This window comes from Mustela putorius, unplaced genomic scaffold (genome assembly GCF_011764305.1).
Source record: "Mustela putorius furo isolate JIRA1106 unplaced genomic scaffold, ASM1176430v1.1 tig00000129_pilon_pilon_pilon, whole genome shotgun sequence".
NCBI classification, from domain to species: Eukaryota; Metazoa; Chordata; class Mammalia; order Carnivora; family Mustelidae; genus Mustela; species Mustela putorius.
Window position 1 is genome coordinate 2,527,955 of NW_025421290.1, and position 20,016 is coordinate 2,547,970.

Sequence of the window (20,016 nt, forward strand, 5' to 3'; positions counted from 1 at the left end):
GAATCTAAGATGCAAAGAGGTTTACAGACATCTCAGATGACCTTCCTGATTGAAGCTCCTGCTTTTTCTATTATCTAAGGCTTCCGGTTTTTTTCTCTCAGGACACATCCAAAAAGGACTGCCTATCTCCACTGCCTTATCACCTCCTAATAAAATTTTCCTTTCTGTTAGCTCTCTCTCTCTAAAAAAAAAAAAAAAAAAAAAAAATTCTCTAAAAAAATTTTTAGAGATAAAAACTATCTTTAAAAATAGCTGTTTTACCTCTCCACCCTTCTTTCTCTATCTCTTTTCGGATCGCTGAAGTCTCATGCAATGAATAGGCCCCCAAACACCAATCTGATCCTACTGCCCCTTTGATAAAATTATTTTGTCATTCTTGACTGAGTGAATGGGATTGAATTATATTCATTTTCTTCTAAGATACGTGACATCTAATCCTTCTTTTTATTTATTTATTTTTTAATTTTTAAGATTTTATTTACCTATTTGACAGAGAGAGAGACAGGGAGGGAGGGAACACAGGCAGGGACAGAGAGGGAGAAGCAGGCTTCCCGCCTCACAGAGAGCCTAATGTGGGGCTTGATCCCAGGACCCTTGGCTCATGACCTGAGGGGAAGACAGATGCTTAACGACTGAGCCACTCAGGTGCCCCTTTAATCTTTCATCTAGCTCAGAGGCCACCTGCTCCATCAAACTCTTGCTGACCAGATTAAAACATTTCCTTCGACATGTTTCTATATTTCTCTGATAGTCTGTAAAGCAACACTAGACTTCATCTGTTATTAAAGTTTTTCGAGTGTATTTCTACTAGGATATCAAATCAAGTATGAATTAGATCCTACCGATTTTTATTTCTACCAGTATCTCCTTTCCTATTGTGGTTGTCAAATAAAACTTTTTTTGGATTGAATGTACACTATGTTTCATGAATTTATCCCAGAATTGCAGGTGACAGCTATACTTAATTTCTCTTTGTCATATTAGAACACGTGGCTTTATTCTTGCTTGCCCTGTCAGTTGACCTTGCCTTTCAAATTTAAATTGCTAAACCTCCACCTTCCTCCACTCAGGGCAGTTTCTTTAGAGCTGAGAAACTGAGAAATAAATGTCAGATATACCAGATGGAAGGAAAAAAACACAATGTGAGCCATAAATACTGTGTACATTTCTTGTGGTGGCATTCCTATCTCCATTAAGAAAACTTCAGAAATTTCAGGTTTTTGTAAAGGTCTTTGCCTCAATTTTGTGTAATTTAACAATTTTTATCTTAGGTCATTCATCATATTTTAATATGGTACTTGGTAAGCCTTATGAAGGTACCTTTACCTTGAAAATATTCAACCAAGGGTTTTTTGACTATTTGCATGGTTGTTATCAAAGACAACAAAGAACTGGACGTTAAGTCCAAAACCTAAAATCTCCATTAATGGTGCCTGAAACAAATGACAATAATAATAAAACAGAATGCGAGTAATAATAATATTTGTTGCAGACAACTGATATTTTCTTAAACTTACTTAAGAGTGAGTATAAATATCTTTAGAAAACTTTGCTATTTATACTACTTCTCTTTTATTAGTTTAAACATACAATCTAAATAAAAGCCATAATAATTATACAAACACAGATTCCAGAAAAGTTCCATAGCCACTCCTAACACTTCTAGATTGTTGCATTTACATGTCTCCATTGTAGAAAACCCGCATCAGCCACTAAACAGTGCGAGATTCACCTAAGTAAGCAGAAGAAATAATTCCAAACTATTAATTTTTTTTTAAAATAAAAACATTTAATTTAAAGAGTAAAAGTTACTTTCAAATAGGTAGCGCTTCAAATAGGTAAATAAAATACTCTTCTTGGTAAAATTTACTGAATCTAAATATGAATTCGATAACCGTGCCTACCATACAGGCTACCAGTCAAACCATCCCTTACTGAAAGCACAGATGAAAGGAATTAGGTATCTCTAGGAGTATGCATAGCCTGATATTTCCTAAGGAACATTCTGTGTATGTGGCGATTAAAAACAATATGTTACAGTTCAGTGTCTCTCTTAGAAATTCACTAGGTACAACAGCAATTTAAGGCTATATATACCACAGTAAAGATATATGCTAGCCACATTTAGTTTCCATCCCAACACTGGAGGAGAAGAGAACAGTCTCTAAGAAGACTGTAGAAGAGCTAATTCACTGTTTTTTGGAGCAACAGTCTCCCTACTGACACACTGCTCAGAATACAGTTCTTCTTTCTGGCCCAAATCAAGGAGAGATATAATATCCCTTCCAATAAGCACAAGAGTCAACTAAGAGGGGAAGCTTCAGCACTGAAAGTAAATTAAGTCTGTAAGAACCAGTCCTGCCTGAGGCCAGTGTGAAAAGTTGCCAATCAGCCATTCACCCCCATAATCAGGAGATTCTGGGTGTCTCATTTTTTTAAAGTTGTGTTTTAATCACTGTCTCCTTAACCATTCAAAGAAAAAAAAATTTTTAATGTAGAAACAGATATAAAATAGGTGGAAGAGGCCACAAGCAGAATAGAATGGCAGTAGAAAATCTTATATATTAGGAATGACACTTGAGCAGTTTCAAGTAATTTCAGGAGACCTTGCTCTGATCACCCTAGCAGACAAGGGACTCAATAAGATATACAGATGAATGAAAAATAAAGAAAGACTGAGATTCTGCCTCAATCTCTAGAAAATATATAGTGATTGTATAGACTAATAACAGTTATTTGTGGTTTAACTGGGTTTAATTTAGTTTTTTAATATTTCCACAGAGTTCAGTTCATTATTTATTTCTTAATAGAGTTCTGAAATCTTGGTTAGAGATGAGCACACCATGGCCTGTGGACAAATATGGCCTACCACCTGATTTTGTAAATAAAGTTGTATTGGAATACAGCCATGCTCATTCATTTTATTGTCTGGGGCAGCTTTCCCACTGTAAGAGCGGAGTAGAATAGTAGCAACAGAAACCATATAGCCCACAAACCTAAAGATGTTTACTATCTGGCCTTTTACAGAAAAAAAATGCTGGCCTCTGTTCTTCACCATTAATTTAGAGGTTATGGATTGAACTTCCTAATTTTGGAGTCAGGGAAGAAAATGATTTTTTCTGGGTCCAGTAACTTAGGAAGCAATTACATAACTTTTGACTGCATGAAAGCTTCCTCTGAGCAAAGCACAGTCAGATTTGACATGTGTGGGTATTACTTATGGCGTCCTGTTACATAAAAGGATCTATCATTCATCTATAGTCATTCTACAGGACTTCAGTTTTAATCAGAATTTCATGAGCTGCTCTTCTTCCTTAACTGGAAAAGGGCAAAGAACCTAATCAGTGAACTGGACTTAGTCATTTTTCTTTTGCCTTGTAGCTCATTGACTTTTCTTATTAGTTGTATACCCTATCCCTACATTATCAAGAACTTTTATTCCACCAATATGAATATTTGTACAGACATTTGTTAACTGTCACGATCATACTAACCAGTCAGGTACTCAGCAGCAAAGCTAAAATTTCAAACTGATTTTTTCAATCAGTCACCTCTGTGCACCTATGCTTCTGTTGCTGCCTCTGGTTTAACCCCCTAAATCTAGTTCAATTTTCTGCTATACAAAATGCTCCTGTATTCTAACATGAGAGGGAAAAAAGAATCCTCAAATCCGTACTTAGTCTTCTGCTCTATTTGCCCACCAGATGTCTCACATCAGAATTCTACCCAGTCTCGCAGTTTATATTTTCTAGCATGATGCAGATGCTTCTGAGTTTCCTATAAACCTACAGGTCCGTCAGGTCATGTAGATGAGGGCCTGCAAGCTAACAGCACCTGAGGACTTCACCACAGAACCACACTGGAGGAAGCAATGGAATATTTTTCAGCAAGCCTTCTGAAAATTAAATATCTATGATAACAATTATATTTTTTCAAATGAATAACAATTAGGTAAGAATAATTTAAGAATTGATTTTTAACTGTTGCCAGAATTTTTGTCTTACATGCACATGTATTTTTCAGCAAGTATGTGGAAGATTTTCATTTAACGAAATTCAATTGTAATGATGGAAAATTTCAGTATATTTATTTTTAACTGACAAGTTACTGAAAATTAATTAATTAGTTCACTTAATTAATTAAGTGAAACTAAATTACTGTGGTAATTCACAATTAGTACAATGTGGTTTTTAAAGTTATCTGCAGCCTACAGGTATGATGTAAGCTTTAGTAATGATAGCAATGAAATCGAAAGAAACCAATATAACTTGCTTATATTAATATCAATTAATACTAATCCTATGGTAAAAGCAGAACATGAAGAATCACACAATATTTCTGGGACTTTCTTCATCCTGTAGATTTTGCCAACTATCCCCTCCCTCCACTGTCACTATTACAATATTACTTCCATTAAAATCTAACTCAAATGCCATTTTTCTCTGAAACTTTCCCGGGCTATACTGAAGAAAGCATTCACCATTCCTACAGAAGGCTGATCAAATTTAAGTAGAGCTTCCTTCCCACTATAGATTGTGCCTTATTTCTAAGTCATCTGATAACTAAGTAATTTGAAACCTTAGGTAGTAAGGTCCTTAAGAACAAGGCCCATTTGTCCATCAGCATATGATGTAGGGCCAGAAATAGAGCAATCATTCAGCTGAAGAATCTACCAGAAACACAGATTTTGAACAGACAAAATAAATGCTTTCAATAAAATAATTTGAATGTTTATAGAGTTAGGAGGAAAAAACGTTAATGTTGAATTAATGTGGGAATAAGATACAATCTATAATCACATATCATAGTTTCTGTTACTCAAATGTATGAGGCAAACTCCAAACTACATGTAGGTTTCCTTTTCAGTTTTTATAAAATCAAATAATTATTTTTTTAAATATTAAAAATTCTGTCAACTAGGATTTACCTTTCTGAGATATTTTATATCTTAATTTTAAAAGTCCTCAAAATTGTATCTAGAGATGTGGCTGTCAACATAAGAGACTCTTAATCTCAGAAAACAAACTGAAGGTTGCTGGAGAGGAGGAGTTGGGAGGGAGGAGGTGACTGGGGGATAGAAACTGGGGAGGGTATGTGCTATGGTGAATGCTCTGAATTATGTAAGATTGACGAATCACAGACCTGTAAACCCCTGAAACAAATAATACATTATATGTTAATTAAAAAAATAGTTTTCTAACTGTATTAAGCAGAAGTGCCTTATGGGGCCTCACCCTCATCTTAATAAATTTCATGTATGTCTCTTGTACACAGTAGCAACCAGGATACAATGTGAGATTTTGTGTGACAAACACCCTAAATAGATTACATTTAACATATAGAAAATGTCTAACACAAGAAAATCACTGACCACCTGGTCAATTCCAAATTCCCTAAAATAGTAATGATACAACTAGCAAAATCCAGAATCTAAGAGCCCCCCAACATATTTACTTATATCTTAACAGTAGTTCCCTTCTAATTGACTTAACTGGCCCAATCTGTGGGAATTTCCTCTGAATCTTACTGTGTGGTTCATAGAATTAATGGAGTCCAAGATTTTCCTCCATGTTATGGCTTGTTACTCTCACTGTTCAAACTCTACCCCCCAGAATATCTTCAATATCTTTATTTCATATTAAAGCACCACTTTAAGTGTCGTCTTCTACTATGTGAGGATAAAAATAATTTTTTTTTGATACCAGTTGAATCACACAATCTTAGATCTACAAATCTTTATACTATAATCTGGTATTCCATTCTACTGTAATCAAAACAGAACACCAAAGCCAGTTTGGGCATAAAAATAGAGTATGGGATTGCCTTCAGTGACTCATCCTTTGGGTTAAACCTCTTCTTCAGGCCTCTCTATCAGAATAGTCTGCACAGGCCAGCCCCATGACCATGACACCTATGCAGACTAACTTGGAAGGGCCCTGTGCTTAATGTTTTGATGTTGCTATTGTGAAATTCTTAGTAAGTTCTGAGCAAGAGGTCTGCTTCATATTTTCAGTGGACACTACAAATGATGGAGCTCTTCTTGCCCCTAAGAGTGATAACATCTTAAATCACAGTATAAATTAGTGTGCTGAACAACTTTCCTTAAAGTTAGTGGGGAACAACAAGATCAGGAAGAGAGAGACCAAATGCCAGTCTTTCAGAGTGAAAAGAAGGAAAGAAAACCTAGAAAGGAAATCTATGTGAACAAATGAGCTCATTTCTTATTATTTTCTGATATCTGCAAAGTGCCCTGTATTGTTCCAGATGCAGAGATTACAACAATGAGCAGTACTGACAAAGGCCCAGCCTTCAGGGAGCTTCCACTCCAACCAGGAGACAGATAATAACCAGTCTGTCTGAGATGGGGTGGGGGGGCAGCAAAGGGATATATTTTGAAGGAGGACTTCATATATCTCTTTTGTTTCTGGTATTGCTACTTTTGGTAACCAGACAGAATAATAATCATTTAAGAAACGTTACTTATTACAAGTAAACTTTCATAACTAAGAGGCATTTCTCGAATGTTTTCTGCTTTTCTGGTCATCTTTTCGCATTTTTCTTTTAGGATTTTTAGAAAGTTCATGAGTCAATGCTAGTTATCTTCTCTGTCATTTACAGCACATAGTTTGAAGTGGGTAATGTAAGTTGTATATTTAAAAATGCATGTTAGAATTAATCCTGTAGATATTATATAATGCTCCTTTCTTCTGTTCATTCTATGCTCCCTCTTCCATCTCAGTTTAATGAACCATGCTACCATCAGACAAGTCTGTTTTGAAAGCAACCTGGATTCTTTGGATCTGGGTTTGTGTCACTGGTTCTGAAAACAACAGCGGTAAGTAAACAAAACAGGCAAACAAGCAAACAGAAAAGCAATGCTCATAATTCTGGAAAATCGTCACTCATAAATAAGGACAGAAAATCCTGGATCTTACAAAACTGTTGTCACTCTGACAGGAAATATCACTGTGGGATGTCACCTAGCACACTGATGTATGCGATCAATGGATATTTGTTGACAGAATGAAAAATTCACCGAATGACGATCATGTATATCAAGAGCTTCCTATTAGATATCCTGAAATGCATCCATCTCCTAGCGCTAGCACAGATTTGGAAATAAAGGTTAGATGATAGTTACTATTCAAACAGTTATTATTATTATTATATATTCTAGAAAAGGGTATCTATCCAAACACAAGTAATTCTCATCACTCTAACCTCCTTTTACATTAAAGGTAGCTGATAAAAATGGGTTATCTCCTAGAAATAATGCAGAATGTGAAAAGCAAGCACATTTGGTCAGCCTGAAGAATGGACCTAAATCCCAACAGGAGAAAAATCAATCTAGCGTGTATTGCAATTTAGATCATGAGAAGACACGAAATCACAGGCCAGTCTGTTACCGAGTGAGAGTCAAAATGCCGCCTGACTGGAAAGGAAAAACTGTTTAAATGTTCTCAAAACGGTAGGTCTGCTGGCTACATGTGCAGTCTACGTTTTCAACACATATTATTCACCCTTGAATTATATAAAAATACTAAACTGAAATTCACTCTGGTAACAAGCTGGCAAAACAAATAAAGCTACTTTGGTGTTGTTGGAGGCACGCTGATTACAGTTCACAGAATCACAGGGCTTTCAAACATCTTAATAGGTGAGCTCATGTCTCCTCCCATACCATAATCCTATAATTTACCTCATCTACAGATGTACATTTAATTGGGAGAAAATGGATCATATTTTTCATTTCTAACCTTAAAAGAAGGAATTTCACTCCAATATATTTTTTTCTTTACTCAATTTCATTGTGAAGAGATTCTGTCATAACGTTCTTCAGAAAGTCACATCTGATTACAAGTTTAACACATTTATCATTGGTTTTCATTGGTGAAAAATGTATTTCTTATATATCTTATATTTGAGTACTTCTAAATTATTTCTCAGTATTTTCTTCTTGGGATTAAACATTTTGTTTAATGTTTCCAAAATTGTCTTAGCTCTATAAGCATTCGTTGTTTAACTTTATTAATTAATATAACTTTAGAGTCTATAGAGGGTTCTTAGTTAATTAAAAAAAGCTATTATTTAATTAAAAAAACTGGAAGCCTATACCTATCATAGCCAATGCTATTACTTTTATTTGCAGTATTTCTATAAAATCTCATATAAATCTAAATCAAAATAGAAATAGCAATGTCTTTTACATGATATTTATTGGGCATTCAGAATGTTAGATTTTGGTTTTAGGAAACTTAAAGAATAAGAATGGTTTTAGCTTGGCTGGAGACTTGTCTGCTAAATGTAAAGAAATTATTCTCAATATGAACACATTTTGCATCACAAATATGCTTCTTACCTGTGCTGCTGGATATATTAACATCAATACTGATATCAGATATTCCTCCTCCCTTCAGAGATGCTACACATGTGTATGTCCCAAAATCCGTGAATTTTAAATCAATGATGTCCAAGTTTGTCGTTCCCGGGGAGACATCCGGATCAGTCTGGGTAATAACCATCCGCTCAGAACTTCTTAATGGACGGCCATTTTTAAACCAACTAAATGTTAACTCCTCAGAAGGAACAGCTTCTACTTGGCAAGATATTTTCACCTCACGCCCAATCTGGATGTTGTCATCTTTGTGATAAGGATCTGGTGTGATCCAAAATCGTCCTTTTTTTAATGCTACAACATAAAAATTTCATAAGTAGTTAGTGTTACTTCCATAATGTTGTGATTCATTTACTTAGGTAGTCATCTCTGAGCTGAAATAAAGTAAAACAAAACAAAATAAAATAAAATAAATGCATATATGTTTGTTATTTCCAAGCAGCATGCATGTCAATAAGCCTCATTCAAATAACCTGTAAATATCTGAAGACCTAAGTCAATTAGAGACTCTAAACACTGTTTTTTATAAATTGGGTAATATCTTCCAGTGACATAAAAGATGCTTTAAGTCTATATCATACTTAAACATTATTGCCATTGAAATTTGAACAAATGATGCAACTTGTTTATATAACATCATTAATATTAGAATTAAAAATAATAATGGATCATTAAGCCCAATTTGATATCTATGTTATCCCTTAATTAAGGCACAATTTCCCAGACAACTCAAATATTGCACAAATGTCAGATTAAAGAAAATTCTTGTATGATTTTATCTACATGCTGACCAAAACTAGTTGGGAAGAATTGAGTCAGTTCACATTCATAATGCATTTTCATGGGCTGAAATAATCTGAACTGAAAAAGAAAACTGTTTTCAAAACATTTGCTGTGACTGTCCTATTCCACCACAGAGAGATGTTTCCAGTTGAAACAGTTTGCTGGCTCTCTCGTGCAGATGGCCAGAAGAACCTCTCAGCAGATGGTTTGGAAGACATGCTGGGTCTGTGTTCCGACAGTAGTGCTTTCTGGGTGCAAGGTCAGTACTGCTCTCACAGCCTGGGTCAGCAATGAAGATGACCAGAGGCTTCTGAAGGGGCCTCTCCTGGTCTCCTGAGGGCACCAATTCTGAACTTTGAATGATAGATACTACAGGACTCAATGAAGAATAGGGTATGTTCCTTTTTCTGGCAGGGATTCTTATATACATATTCTTCTCTCTACTAACATCCTACCTATTTCCCTTTCCCTTAATATCACTTTCTTTCCCTCTATGACAATATGTAGCATATGCATAGCAAGGTAATTACCAGAATAAAATATTGTCCATTCATTTTTACCATCAAACCATATATAAATGGCACTGGCAGAAATTACATGAATTTAGAAGATCCTCAGAGAATGGAGGCCTTTTAACTGCATTCCCGAATTTAACCTGATTTCCCTTAGTTCATCCCATTAATGCCGGAAGTACCATGGAAATCTGAAGAACTATGTAAGAAGCACTAGAGATGATAAGTTTTAATCTTAAAAATTTTTGCTTTTAATTATTTTTTATTCATCAGCCCCCAACATTTTCACCTTCTCTTTTATTTGCATCTTAGTGAGGAGAGATAAATGAGTATCAAAAATTATGCTTATATCTTTCTTTTTATTCAAGAAAAATTTATAGGGCTCCTGATGAGGTATTAGATGAGGCCTTGATTATACATGATGAACAAAGCAGACATAACCCTTACTCTTATGTATTCGTAGAGCAAATTCTGTACTCATAGATTATACATCTGATTTTTATCCATCTGATATTTATGATACTCTTGTCTAGAAAAACCACACTCTGCATTGATAGTAAATATTAGAAGTTTGAAGGAATATGAATGTCAAAAAGTCCTTTAAAATATTGTTTAGAAGGGGTATCTGGCTGGCCCAGTTGGTGGAGTGTGAGACTCATGATCTCAGAGTTGTGAGTTGGAGTCCCACATTGCATGTAAATATTACTTAAAAATCTTAAAAAATATTATAAAAGGCACAAGACTTCAGTCTTAATGAAAACACCAAAGACAAATGTTTAAATCACATTCTCATATTATTGTTTGTTACATTTTTCCACACTAAAATGAAACTTATGAACCTTATTTATTCCTAGCCATATCTTTATCAGTACATGACAGTTGGATGAAATTAGGAGAAATTATGTCATCCTGTTACTCAGTGCCATACTTTTATATTTTCATTGGGATTGAAATAGGACTTTGTATCTATAAAGAGAAAAGCGTTGAAAATGCCTATTGGCTACTGTATTTGGTATATAATATTGTACACATATAAAATTCAATGATATATTCAAATGATAATATTAATATCAAATATGAAAATCCAAATGATATTAAATTTCTGTAACACATTGTGCACATATAATTCAAATGCAATGAAAGTTCTTTTTGTTTAAGGTTTTATTTATTTACTTGAGAGAGAGAGAGCACTTGAGAATGAGCACTAGCTGGGAGGGATGCAGAGTAAGAGGGAGAAGCAGGATCCCCATGAGTAGAGAGCCAGAGGCAGGGCTTCAACCCAGGATCCCAGGATCATGACCTGAGCCAAAAGCAGATGATTAACTGACAGAGCCAACCAGGCACCCCAGCAATTAAAGTTTTTTCATACATAGTAAACCGTATCATACTTTTTTTTCCCCTTTTTTTTAAAAAATAATTCTAAAAAAACAGTATTCCAAGGGTCATTCACTTTTGTTAACACCATAATATTCAAATGACTTTCCTTTATTTGGTAAGAATTTTGCTTTTTCTGTTTCTATAGAAAAATGATATGGCTAAATACAAATTTTAAACAGATAATTCTTAACTTTAAAAGTTTAAATATATATGTTAATTTATTGATAGTTTCATATGGGATACCTTTAAATAAATTTCATTTCAAAATTATGTTGGTGGCCATATACAAACAAAAATTCTGATGTTTCAGTGACTACCATTTATTTACTAGGTAGTTACTGTTGTCTAGCTCTGCTCCCTGCACAGTCATATTAAACTGATATTGCAATTAAGAGAACTGAAAACTCTTCAGATTAGTTAGACTTAAACAACAAAAACAATCCAAAAGCCATGGCTTAAAAATAATAATAATAAAATAAAATTACAATATATATTTTGTGTTACAAACTGTTTTTTCTTTTTAAGTTTTATTTGTTTATTTGACAGACAGGGAGAAATCACAAGTAGGCAGAGAGGCAGGCATAGGGAGAGGGGGGAAACAGGCTCCCTACTGAGCAGGGAGCCTCATGCAGGGCTTGATCTCAGGAACCTGAGACCATGACCTGAGCTGAAGGCAGAGGCTTAACCCACTGAGCCACCCAGGCACCCCACAAACTGTTTTATTAATGGAAAATAACTTTTAAAATCCAAAGTAAAAGAAAATTAAAGTTTATAAATATAATAACCCATAAATAAAATTCAATATGATATACAACTATTTTTAATAATAAGCACCATAATCAAGTGGGCTTTTAAAATGAGCTCATTGCTACAAATAATTGTTTTTCTCAGTATAAGACCACTTATAACTTGGCCAGTGTCAATCGCATTAGTCTTCCAAATGACAGATTCTAAAAAGGAAAAGGACAAGTCAGTGTAGCAAGTGTGCTTAAGTTAAGAAACATCAGAATAAGGAGCATGGATCATTAGACTGGAGAGTCATCTCACTGAGTTTGTTTTATGTTACCCCATAACAGAATACCTACTTTAGCATATGGAACAGAAGCATTCTAAGAAAAAAGAAATACTCTGTGTGTGTGTGTGTGTGTGTGTGTGTGTGTGTTGTGTGTACCCATGCACAAGCGTGCATGTCATCATCTCTAGTAAGTTAAATTTAATGGATTTTCTAACTTTGGCTGCTCAGATACCTAAAAGCATGGCTCTGTCAACTAAGCACAGGAACATTAATATCTTGAAACCTAAGTCTAGTTTTTCATTTCTATGTGGTCCAATATAGGCAATCTCATTTTTATGGGTCAAGTGCATCATTTATAAAAATAGGAGGTGATAGTATTAGGCTCCCTCCGAGACCCATTGTGAGAAACAGCTTATTAGCAATAGTGTAGAGCTTTGGAAATATAAAGTGTTTAATATAGTTAATCAACTGGGAAGCAGGTTCCTTCGTTTATAATTAAACACTCTCTTTTTCAGCGAACAATTTCCAATAGTTCATGCAATGTTAATTTAAAGTCATTTCCTGCTAACCAGTTAAGATTTCAAATGCTTAGAATCAATCTGCGATTAGTACCAGAGTATAACAAGGATCCAATAGACATAACAAGACTCTATAGAACTAAAGAAATTCTTTGGAAGAAGAAAGGAGAAATCCCTTTCCTCAAATGCAATTTCTTAGTCAAACTATTGAAAATCCCACAACACCAGCCTGAAAGAACATTAGATTTAGCTTAATGTATCATAAATTGTGATGGATGAACCTCAAAAGGTACTTGTTTAGTCTGCCAGTTCATGTAAAGAATTGGCATCAAGCTGAGCCTCTGTTTTGGGTAATCAGTTTAGAAGCACTGCCATATAACCCATAGCCCCGGTTTTTTAATATTGTGAGAACTGAATACAAACTTGGCCCACATTCACTTCTGACAAGTTACTCATAAGGATAGTCTAGCTGCACTCAAAGGTGCTCTGTGAACAGAATGAAGCTGGTGATCAGAGTCAGGCCACTGCAAAGACCTGGGTGGCACTTGCTGTGGACCTTCCCCTAGAGGTGAAAGTGTATTTTTGCCTATGAATGTCTACAATTCTGAAGAAGACTTCCATTACTTAAAACTATATGACTTCTTGAGTTTATCTTCGGAAGAGATACTACTGGCTTTGGAAAGGACTACATCTATGGCTTCCAGGAATATAAGCTCAATGCAGAGGAACACAAAGACAAGGCTATGAGACTGTGTCCTGTTTATAACTATAGACTTAAAATTGTTAAATGCACAGATTGTTTGTCAAATATTCTACAATTATATAGCCCATAGTAGTTCCATAATAAAATATGATTTGTAGATAGAACATAAAGTGAATTTCAATTAAATGACATTGAACATGTTTTAAATTTTAATGAGGAAGCATCTCTTTGCAGATACAAAATATCAGGTATCAGCTTTTTAACCTCTTCTAAGAAGCTCTTTTAGAGACAGAGTGACCACTGCCCACTCTTCTAAGTAGTTAAATTAGTTAAAAGTCTCCAACCACATCAATTCTTATAATATCAGTAGGATTTTGGATCACATGATGACTGACAAAATTTTGCTGAGAGAAATGGATCTATAAGTCATTAATCACATCATTAGACAAATAAAAAATTGATTTTCTACTTATTTTCTATTAAAGACAACACAAATATTTAAGTGGAAAACGAGTATTTGCCAGTCCCACATGATGCCAAATTGAATAAACAGTTGGAAAGAAATTACATAGGCAAAGCAAATTAAGAAATAGTAAATGACTGTATACATAATTTGTCCTATTATAATTAGATGCCAGTCTTTCTCTTCAAGGAGACTGTGAACACCTAGGGAGTTGGGGCCATGCCTTACTCTTCCTTATTGTCCCAAAATTTAAAACTGGTTCCTTGTTAGAGTTGGTATTCAAGATCTTTTGTCAAATTTAATTAAACTTGATAAATTTAATTAAAGCTGACATTTCAAAGCATTAACTTTACAAATTCCAATCATTTCCATTCAGTCTGATATGTCCATGTTAATTCTTTTTGTTTGGTGGTCCTGTGTTCTGAGATGCCTCAGGACAGGAGGAACAGGATAAAAGAAAGAGAAGAGATTTCATGTCCTCTAAGGTTCAGGCTTTTTGGTTTGTCTTGTTTGGTATTTTTTGTGGAAACACAACAATACTTGATGAATAAACTATTAATATAGGAATGTATGTAAGGAAGGGGATTCTGTACAGAAAAACTCAGGAGACCTCATTCCATCATGGCCGCCGACTAGCTAGTTATGTATCCTAGTTATATAATGTGTCAGGGACGTCAGCTTTTGAATGTAATATCTGTTACTCATTTTTCCTTTGGCAGAAGCCTGAATTTCATGCAAGAGGGCTTATATGCCTTAGAGCTCGTTGATAATCATTTCTAAGGAAAGATGAAAGAATGAAGAAAATTGATATCTAAGCACAGTTATATTATCTGAAATAGTGTTTGCCAAAACTTACTTCAGAAAAAGGTCAAGAGGGATCATGTTAAAAGAAAGCAGAACAAACAAAGTTTGGCGACTGACTATATGAATAAAATTTGCTTTCTTGCAGAACTTCTCAGAACTTTGAACATGGTGACATGCACACTGCAATATCTCAGAGAGGCACAGAGTATATGTTTTTAAAAACCTTTATTTATGGAACATTTTCAGGACCAGTATCTCACAGGATAAAATAAGAGAACCTATCAGTTGATGAGAATCACTAGAAAGATTCTAAAATCAGATTCCATTCTTGACGTTTCAAGAATTTCCATTATGAGCATCACAGAATAATTGACAAGATGAGATTCTTTTGGGAAAATAAAATTTATGACTAGAAAACTAAAGGAAAGGGAAATATGTTTGAGCTCAGATATATCTAAGGGCACAATGAAGTTACAAAACATACTTCAGAGCCATGTCATAAGCCTATCTGCACCAACAACGGTGTGTCGTCTCTTTTCCTTTCCCAGCCAACCAGCATTTTAAAAAATTTAATATATCAGCATGCTCCTATCTTGGAAATGTACATTTTGGAATATACAAATAGCATTTAAAAGGGATTAAGTGTATTAGCTTCTATACAATTTGCAATTATTGATATAAATTAGTAAGGCTTAATTTACTCAGTTGCTTGAGGAAATAACAATATTTACTTATTTATTTATTTATTTATTTTTGTTATTAAAAAAGCACTTAAAGTGTTATAAGAAGCAGTAAAGCTTCTTGAGGATGGATAGGAATGGGGAGGCCTTTTTTTTTTGGTATATATTATTAGGAATTTGTATACTCATTTTCCTTTATCTAACAATTTCAATTGCCAATCTGTAGTCTGAATGAGAGTTCATTAATAATGCAAGAACAACAGCAATAAAATCATTACACCCGTTTCCTGAAAGTACTTTAAAATAGCACCCCTGATCATTTGAATGCAGAATTAGATGCTGGAAGGAAGTTGGGGTTCTATTTAATTATGAAATATCAAGGATCTATTTATTTTATGAATTTACTCAAAGCTAATTTCTATAGTTAATCATTCAAATTGTTTAAGCAAAGTATAGTGGAATTTTAATTGTCTTTTAAATGTCCTTGCTCAGTAAAATAACGCAGGTAAATATTTTGGGTAGGAATTCTAGTAAGAAAGAATCTTTTAGATAGGCACAAATCATGCTTTTTGGTAAAAACCCTACCTTGAGAAAAAGGAAAAGAAGTGGACTCAGAAAATAATATCATCATTATGATTTTGTCATTTTTAACATTTTACCCCTAAATTATCAATTACCAAAGTACCTATATAATGTTATAAATAAACACAAACATTTTCATACTATAGCTATGACATAAATGGTATTTGACATAGCATGATGTCTTTGCACCAGTTATATGAATAGGAGAATATTAAACAGCAATAACTTATCTCCGTAAGATGTCACAAATTAGCAGATAGTTCGAGTTCACCTTTCCTATCAAATTTGATAATACTCCTTCACTATGAGAAATAAGAATGTATCCAGGATGAATTATATTTTTTATTGGTTTTTAAAGACCCAGGACTAGAAACATCTATAAAATGAAATGCAGCTTTGAAAAGCCTGTGCTAAATATAATTCTTTTGAAGTCCTTTTGAAAACAGTAGATCCTTAATATTTATGGAATCGATCACATAGCAGTGAAAACTGGATGAAAATAATGAGGCTAACTGAAACTAGAAATCTTTCTTTACTTTTCTTGTTTTCCTCATTTTCTTTCTCAAAGCTAAGGCCTTTTTCCTTTCTAAACTCATTCCGCCCATCTGTCAGCCTCTCTCACTGAACCCGGAGGCCTGGCATTCTTTTGGATATCCTCTTGCCTTTGAAATTTCAGTATTTTCTGTTCCATATGCTCTCTTCTCTAAGAGTAGAAAATTATTTTGGTCGGTCACATCTAAACTTAGAACATTTTTCTTAACACTAATATTCCTTCAAAATCCTTGTGGCATGTTTCTTTAAAAAAAAAGTGAAATACAAGTTATCCTCACTATTACATCTGGAACTCGTTTACCTGGCCAGTTCACACATTGTTTTATTTATTTATTTATTTATTTATTTATTTATTTTTTATTTGACAGAGAGAGAGATCACAAGTCGGCAGAGAGTCAGGCAGAGAGAGAAAGAGAGAAGCAGGCTCCCGCTGAGCAAACAGCCCGATGCGGGGCTCGATCCCAGGACACTGAGATCATGACCTGAGCCGAAGGCAGCGGCCCAATCCACTGAGCCACCCAGGCACCCCTCACACATTGGTTTTTATTGGTGTTATTAAAGCACTGAAGACTCAAAGCTGAGCAATAACCTCTTAACCAATTAATACAATGATTTTTTTCCACTCCTTTTCCATTTTTATATATTACTTACATTTTGTACTTCTTATCATTTTACATTATTGACTCTTCCTTCTTGAAAATCTCTTTTTTACTGGTTTCTACAACTGGTAAAATATGAGATATTTATGAAAATGAATGTTTGCTTTGCTTACCAGCATCACAATTGTCATGACATGGTCTCGAGTTCCTTTTAGTTCATTTGGATTTTGTTATTCATATATAGGTGTAAAGTCAGTTTTTGTTGAAAAGGAAATAATTTTTATAACTTATTTTGCCATAATTGTAGACCACGGATGTTTCCCTTAATCTTCTACCTTTCATTCAGCTGCTCTTGTTTGATAACATGAGGTCACTGTTTTGCTTCTTGATACACAAAATGTTGCGACCAGATCCATGCACATTCCAATTTAAACTAAAACAATGATTACATTATTTGCATATATTATTTCATTTTAACATTAAAAATCAAGAAAAATAACCCAGATATATTAAATGAACAAATAAAAAAAATACCTGTATTGCCTACAATTTATATAAATTTTATCTTTTTTAAAAAAATTTTATTTATTTAAGAGAGACCATGAGAGAGAGGGAGCAAGAGCAGGGGAGAGGAGCAGACGGAGAGGAAGAAGCAGGCTCCCCACTAAGCAGGGAGCTGGACACGGGCCTTGATCCCAGGACCTGGGATCATGACCCAAGCAGAAGGCAGACACCCAAACCACTGAGCTACTTAGATGCCCATAAATTATCTCTATCTTCTTTTGTCTTGTGATAATCTGAAGACTCAATACCATGGATGAGACTAACGAAACAATCCCCTCAACATGACCAAATATTAGACAGGTTTCTTCCTAAGTCTAGGCCCCTGACCTCCCTTTTCTTGGAGCTAAATTTACTTTTAGAAAACTTAACAATCGTAAATCTTTCTCTGCCCCTTTGAGATGTAAATCTCCTACAAGCCAAAATATCTTTTTTTTTTTAAGATTTTATTTATTTATTTAACAGAGAGAGACACAGCAAGAGAGGGAACACAAGCAGGGAGAGTGGGAGAGGGAGAAGCAATCTTTCTGCAGAGTAGGGAGCCCAGAACCCTGGGATCATGACTTGAGGTGAAGGCAGACACTTATCGACTGAGCCACCTAGGTGCCTCCAAGCCAGAATATCTTAAGAAATGTCGTTCTTAATCATTTGGGAGCCATCCCTTTAAAAAGTAATGACTAAAGGAGATAGTGCTTCTATTTCCCAGTCTCTATAGGAGAGTGGGAACTTAACTTTGAAAAATGAAAGGACCACTTAGACACACACTTAGGCACACAGATGACTTAGTCCCATTGACTGTCCTTCCTCCAAATACCCATAAGCTTACTCCACCATGTAAAAATCCTCCCACCTTTTATTTCAGTGGAGTTAAGTTTAATCTATCTCCTCTATTCCAGTAGTCTTCACCCTGTTTAAGTAGTCTTGAATACAATCTTCCTTGTTTTATAACATGTCAGGTGCAATTTTTCTTTCAGACCAATAGATGTAGTTGCAAACATTACTGAAACAGATGAAAGTAGGATCAATCTAGAAAATTCACAGTTGCAAAGTTTCAAACACCAAGGAAATAATGCTTATGGTTACAAGACACATACAAACACATACACACAGACAGTATGTTGTTCAAAGATGAAATGTCACTTGAGTACGAGTGCATGTGATGGTCACAGAGGTTAATTTAATCCATTTAGGAAGGCGTGTTTCCTCTAAAGTGGTAAACCCTGCTTAATCTATAACACCCTGGAGGTCTAGAGTTTCTAATACTAGACTCCAGGACAAATGTCTGGATTTGTGAGTTAACTAACAGATGATAGGACTGCTAAAAGTGTGAAGAGATAGGCTCTCAAACTAAGTAACTTTAATATATATATTATAAAGAGAAATGCATAACATTCACTTTTTAAAAAGTACCTCCTACTTGGTTTAGAAGTTTTTAAAACAGATTTAAGAAATATGTGTTATAGTTTACTCCCTCTTTTTAATGAGAAAATTGTGGCATATACGCAAGTGGTACACTGTCATTGTGATGGGGTAGAGCAATGTTTTTATACCTCCATTCAGTTAGTGGTTGGGCCATAAATTGATTCTGATCTATACAGGAACAAAATTAATGGGGGGATATTCATTTCATATTTCATAGTTTCTGTGAGTTAAAAATACTCCATCTTCTTAAACAAATAAAAAAATGAAAAAAAAATTCCTCCTTCAAGATCTGAATGGAATTTATCTTCTGAACTTGTATAAATAAGACACAAAATAAGCAGCACTTTAAACCATACCTGTGATGATAATAATAATGTAATTCATAGGACTATTTGTCAGTCTGTCCTTCAAGGTGACTTAATTACAGCAATTTTACATATAGGAACCTGAAAAGTATGGTTTAGATGCACAGGTGTTCAGACTAAAGTCAAAAATAAATGCAAAGATTTGTCTTGGTCACGATTCAGCAGCAGTGAATATAAGGTTATATTCTATGAGAATGACTCAGGGAAGCTGTCACTAATGGCTGTGGTTAGGGTGGTGTTATATGTTCAGAGTTATAGAAAACAGATACTTTAAGTGCTAAGTGACATAGAAGTAAGATTCCCATAATCTTAGAAAGGAGAAAAGCTAAATGAGGAGCTAGAGTCTTTGAAGAGGTAGATAGAGGAATACCTGTGGAGAAGGAAAAGATAAGGAGTGCTACATGTACCAGCATCCAGTGAAAGTACTTTAAGAAGTGAATCACACTGAGCACTTCAAGAAAAAAAAAAAAATGGTTTCACAATATATCACCATGTTAAATCAACTTTTGCATTGTTCACCAAGTTGTTGGCTATAAACTAGTTCAGTGTTAGAACATATTTATCAGAAACAATAACTTTTGTGTAGAAAATGATGATCTGAACTCATTCTCAAAAAAAACGATGAGATGATGAGGCTAGTAATCCATGAAAATTATTACAACGATTGAACAGTGAAACTATGACC

At 34.5% G+C, this 20,016-nt stretch overlaps 1 protein-coding gene across 1 annotated transcript in view; it reads right to left on the reverse strand.

Moving 5' to 3' along the window:
• Window positions 1-20,016, reverse strand: part of MDGA2 (MAM domain containing glycosylphosphatidylinositol anchor 2) — an 871,541-nt gene that overhangs the window by 252,100 nt on the left and 599,425 nt on the right. Inside the window, exon 7 of the mRNA XM_004738721.3 lies at window positions 8,360-8,689. Within this exon, the coding sequence (XP_004738778.1) occupies window positions 8,360-8,689 (330 nt within the window). The remainder of the gene's footprint in view (window positions 1-8,359; window positions 8,690-20,016) is intronic.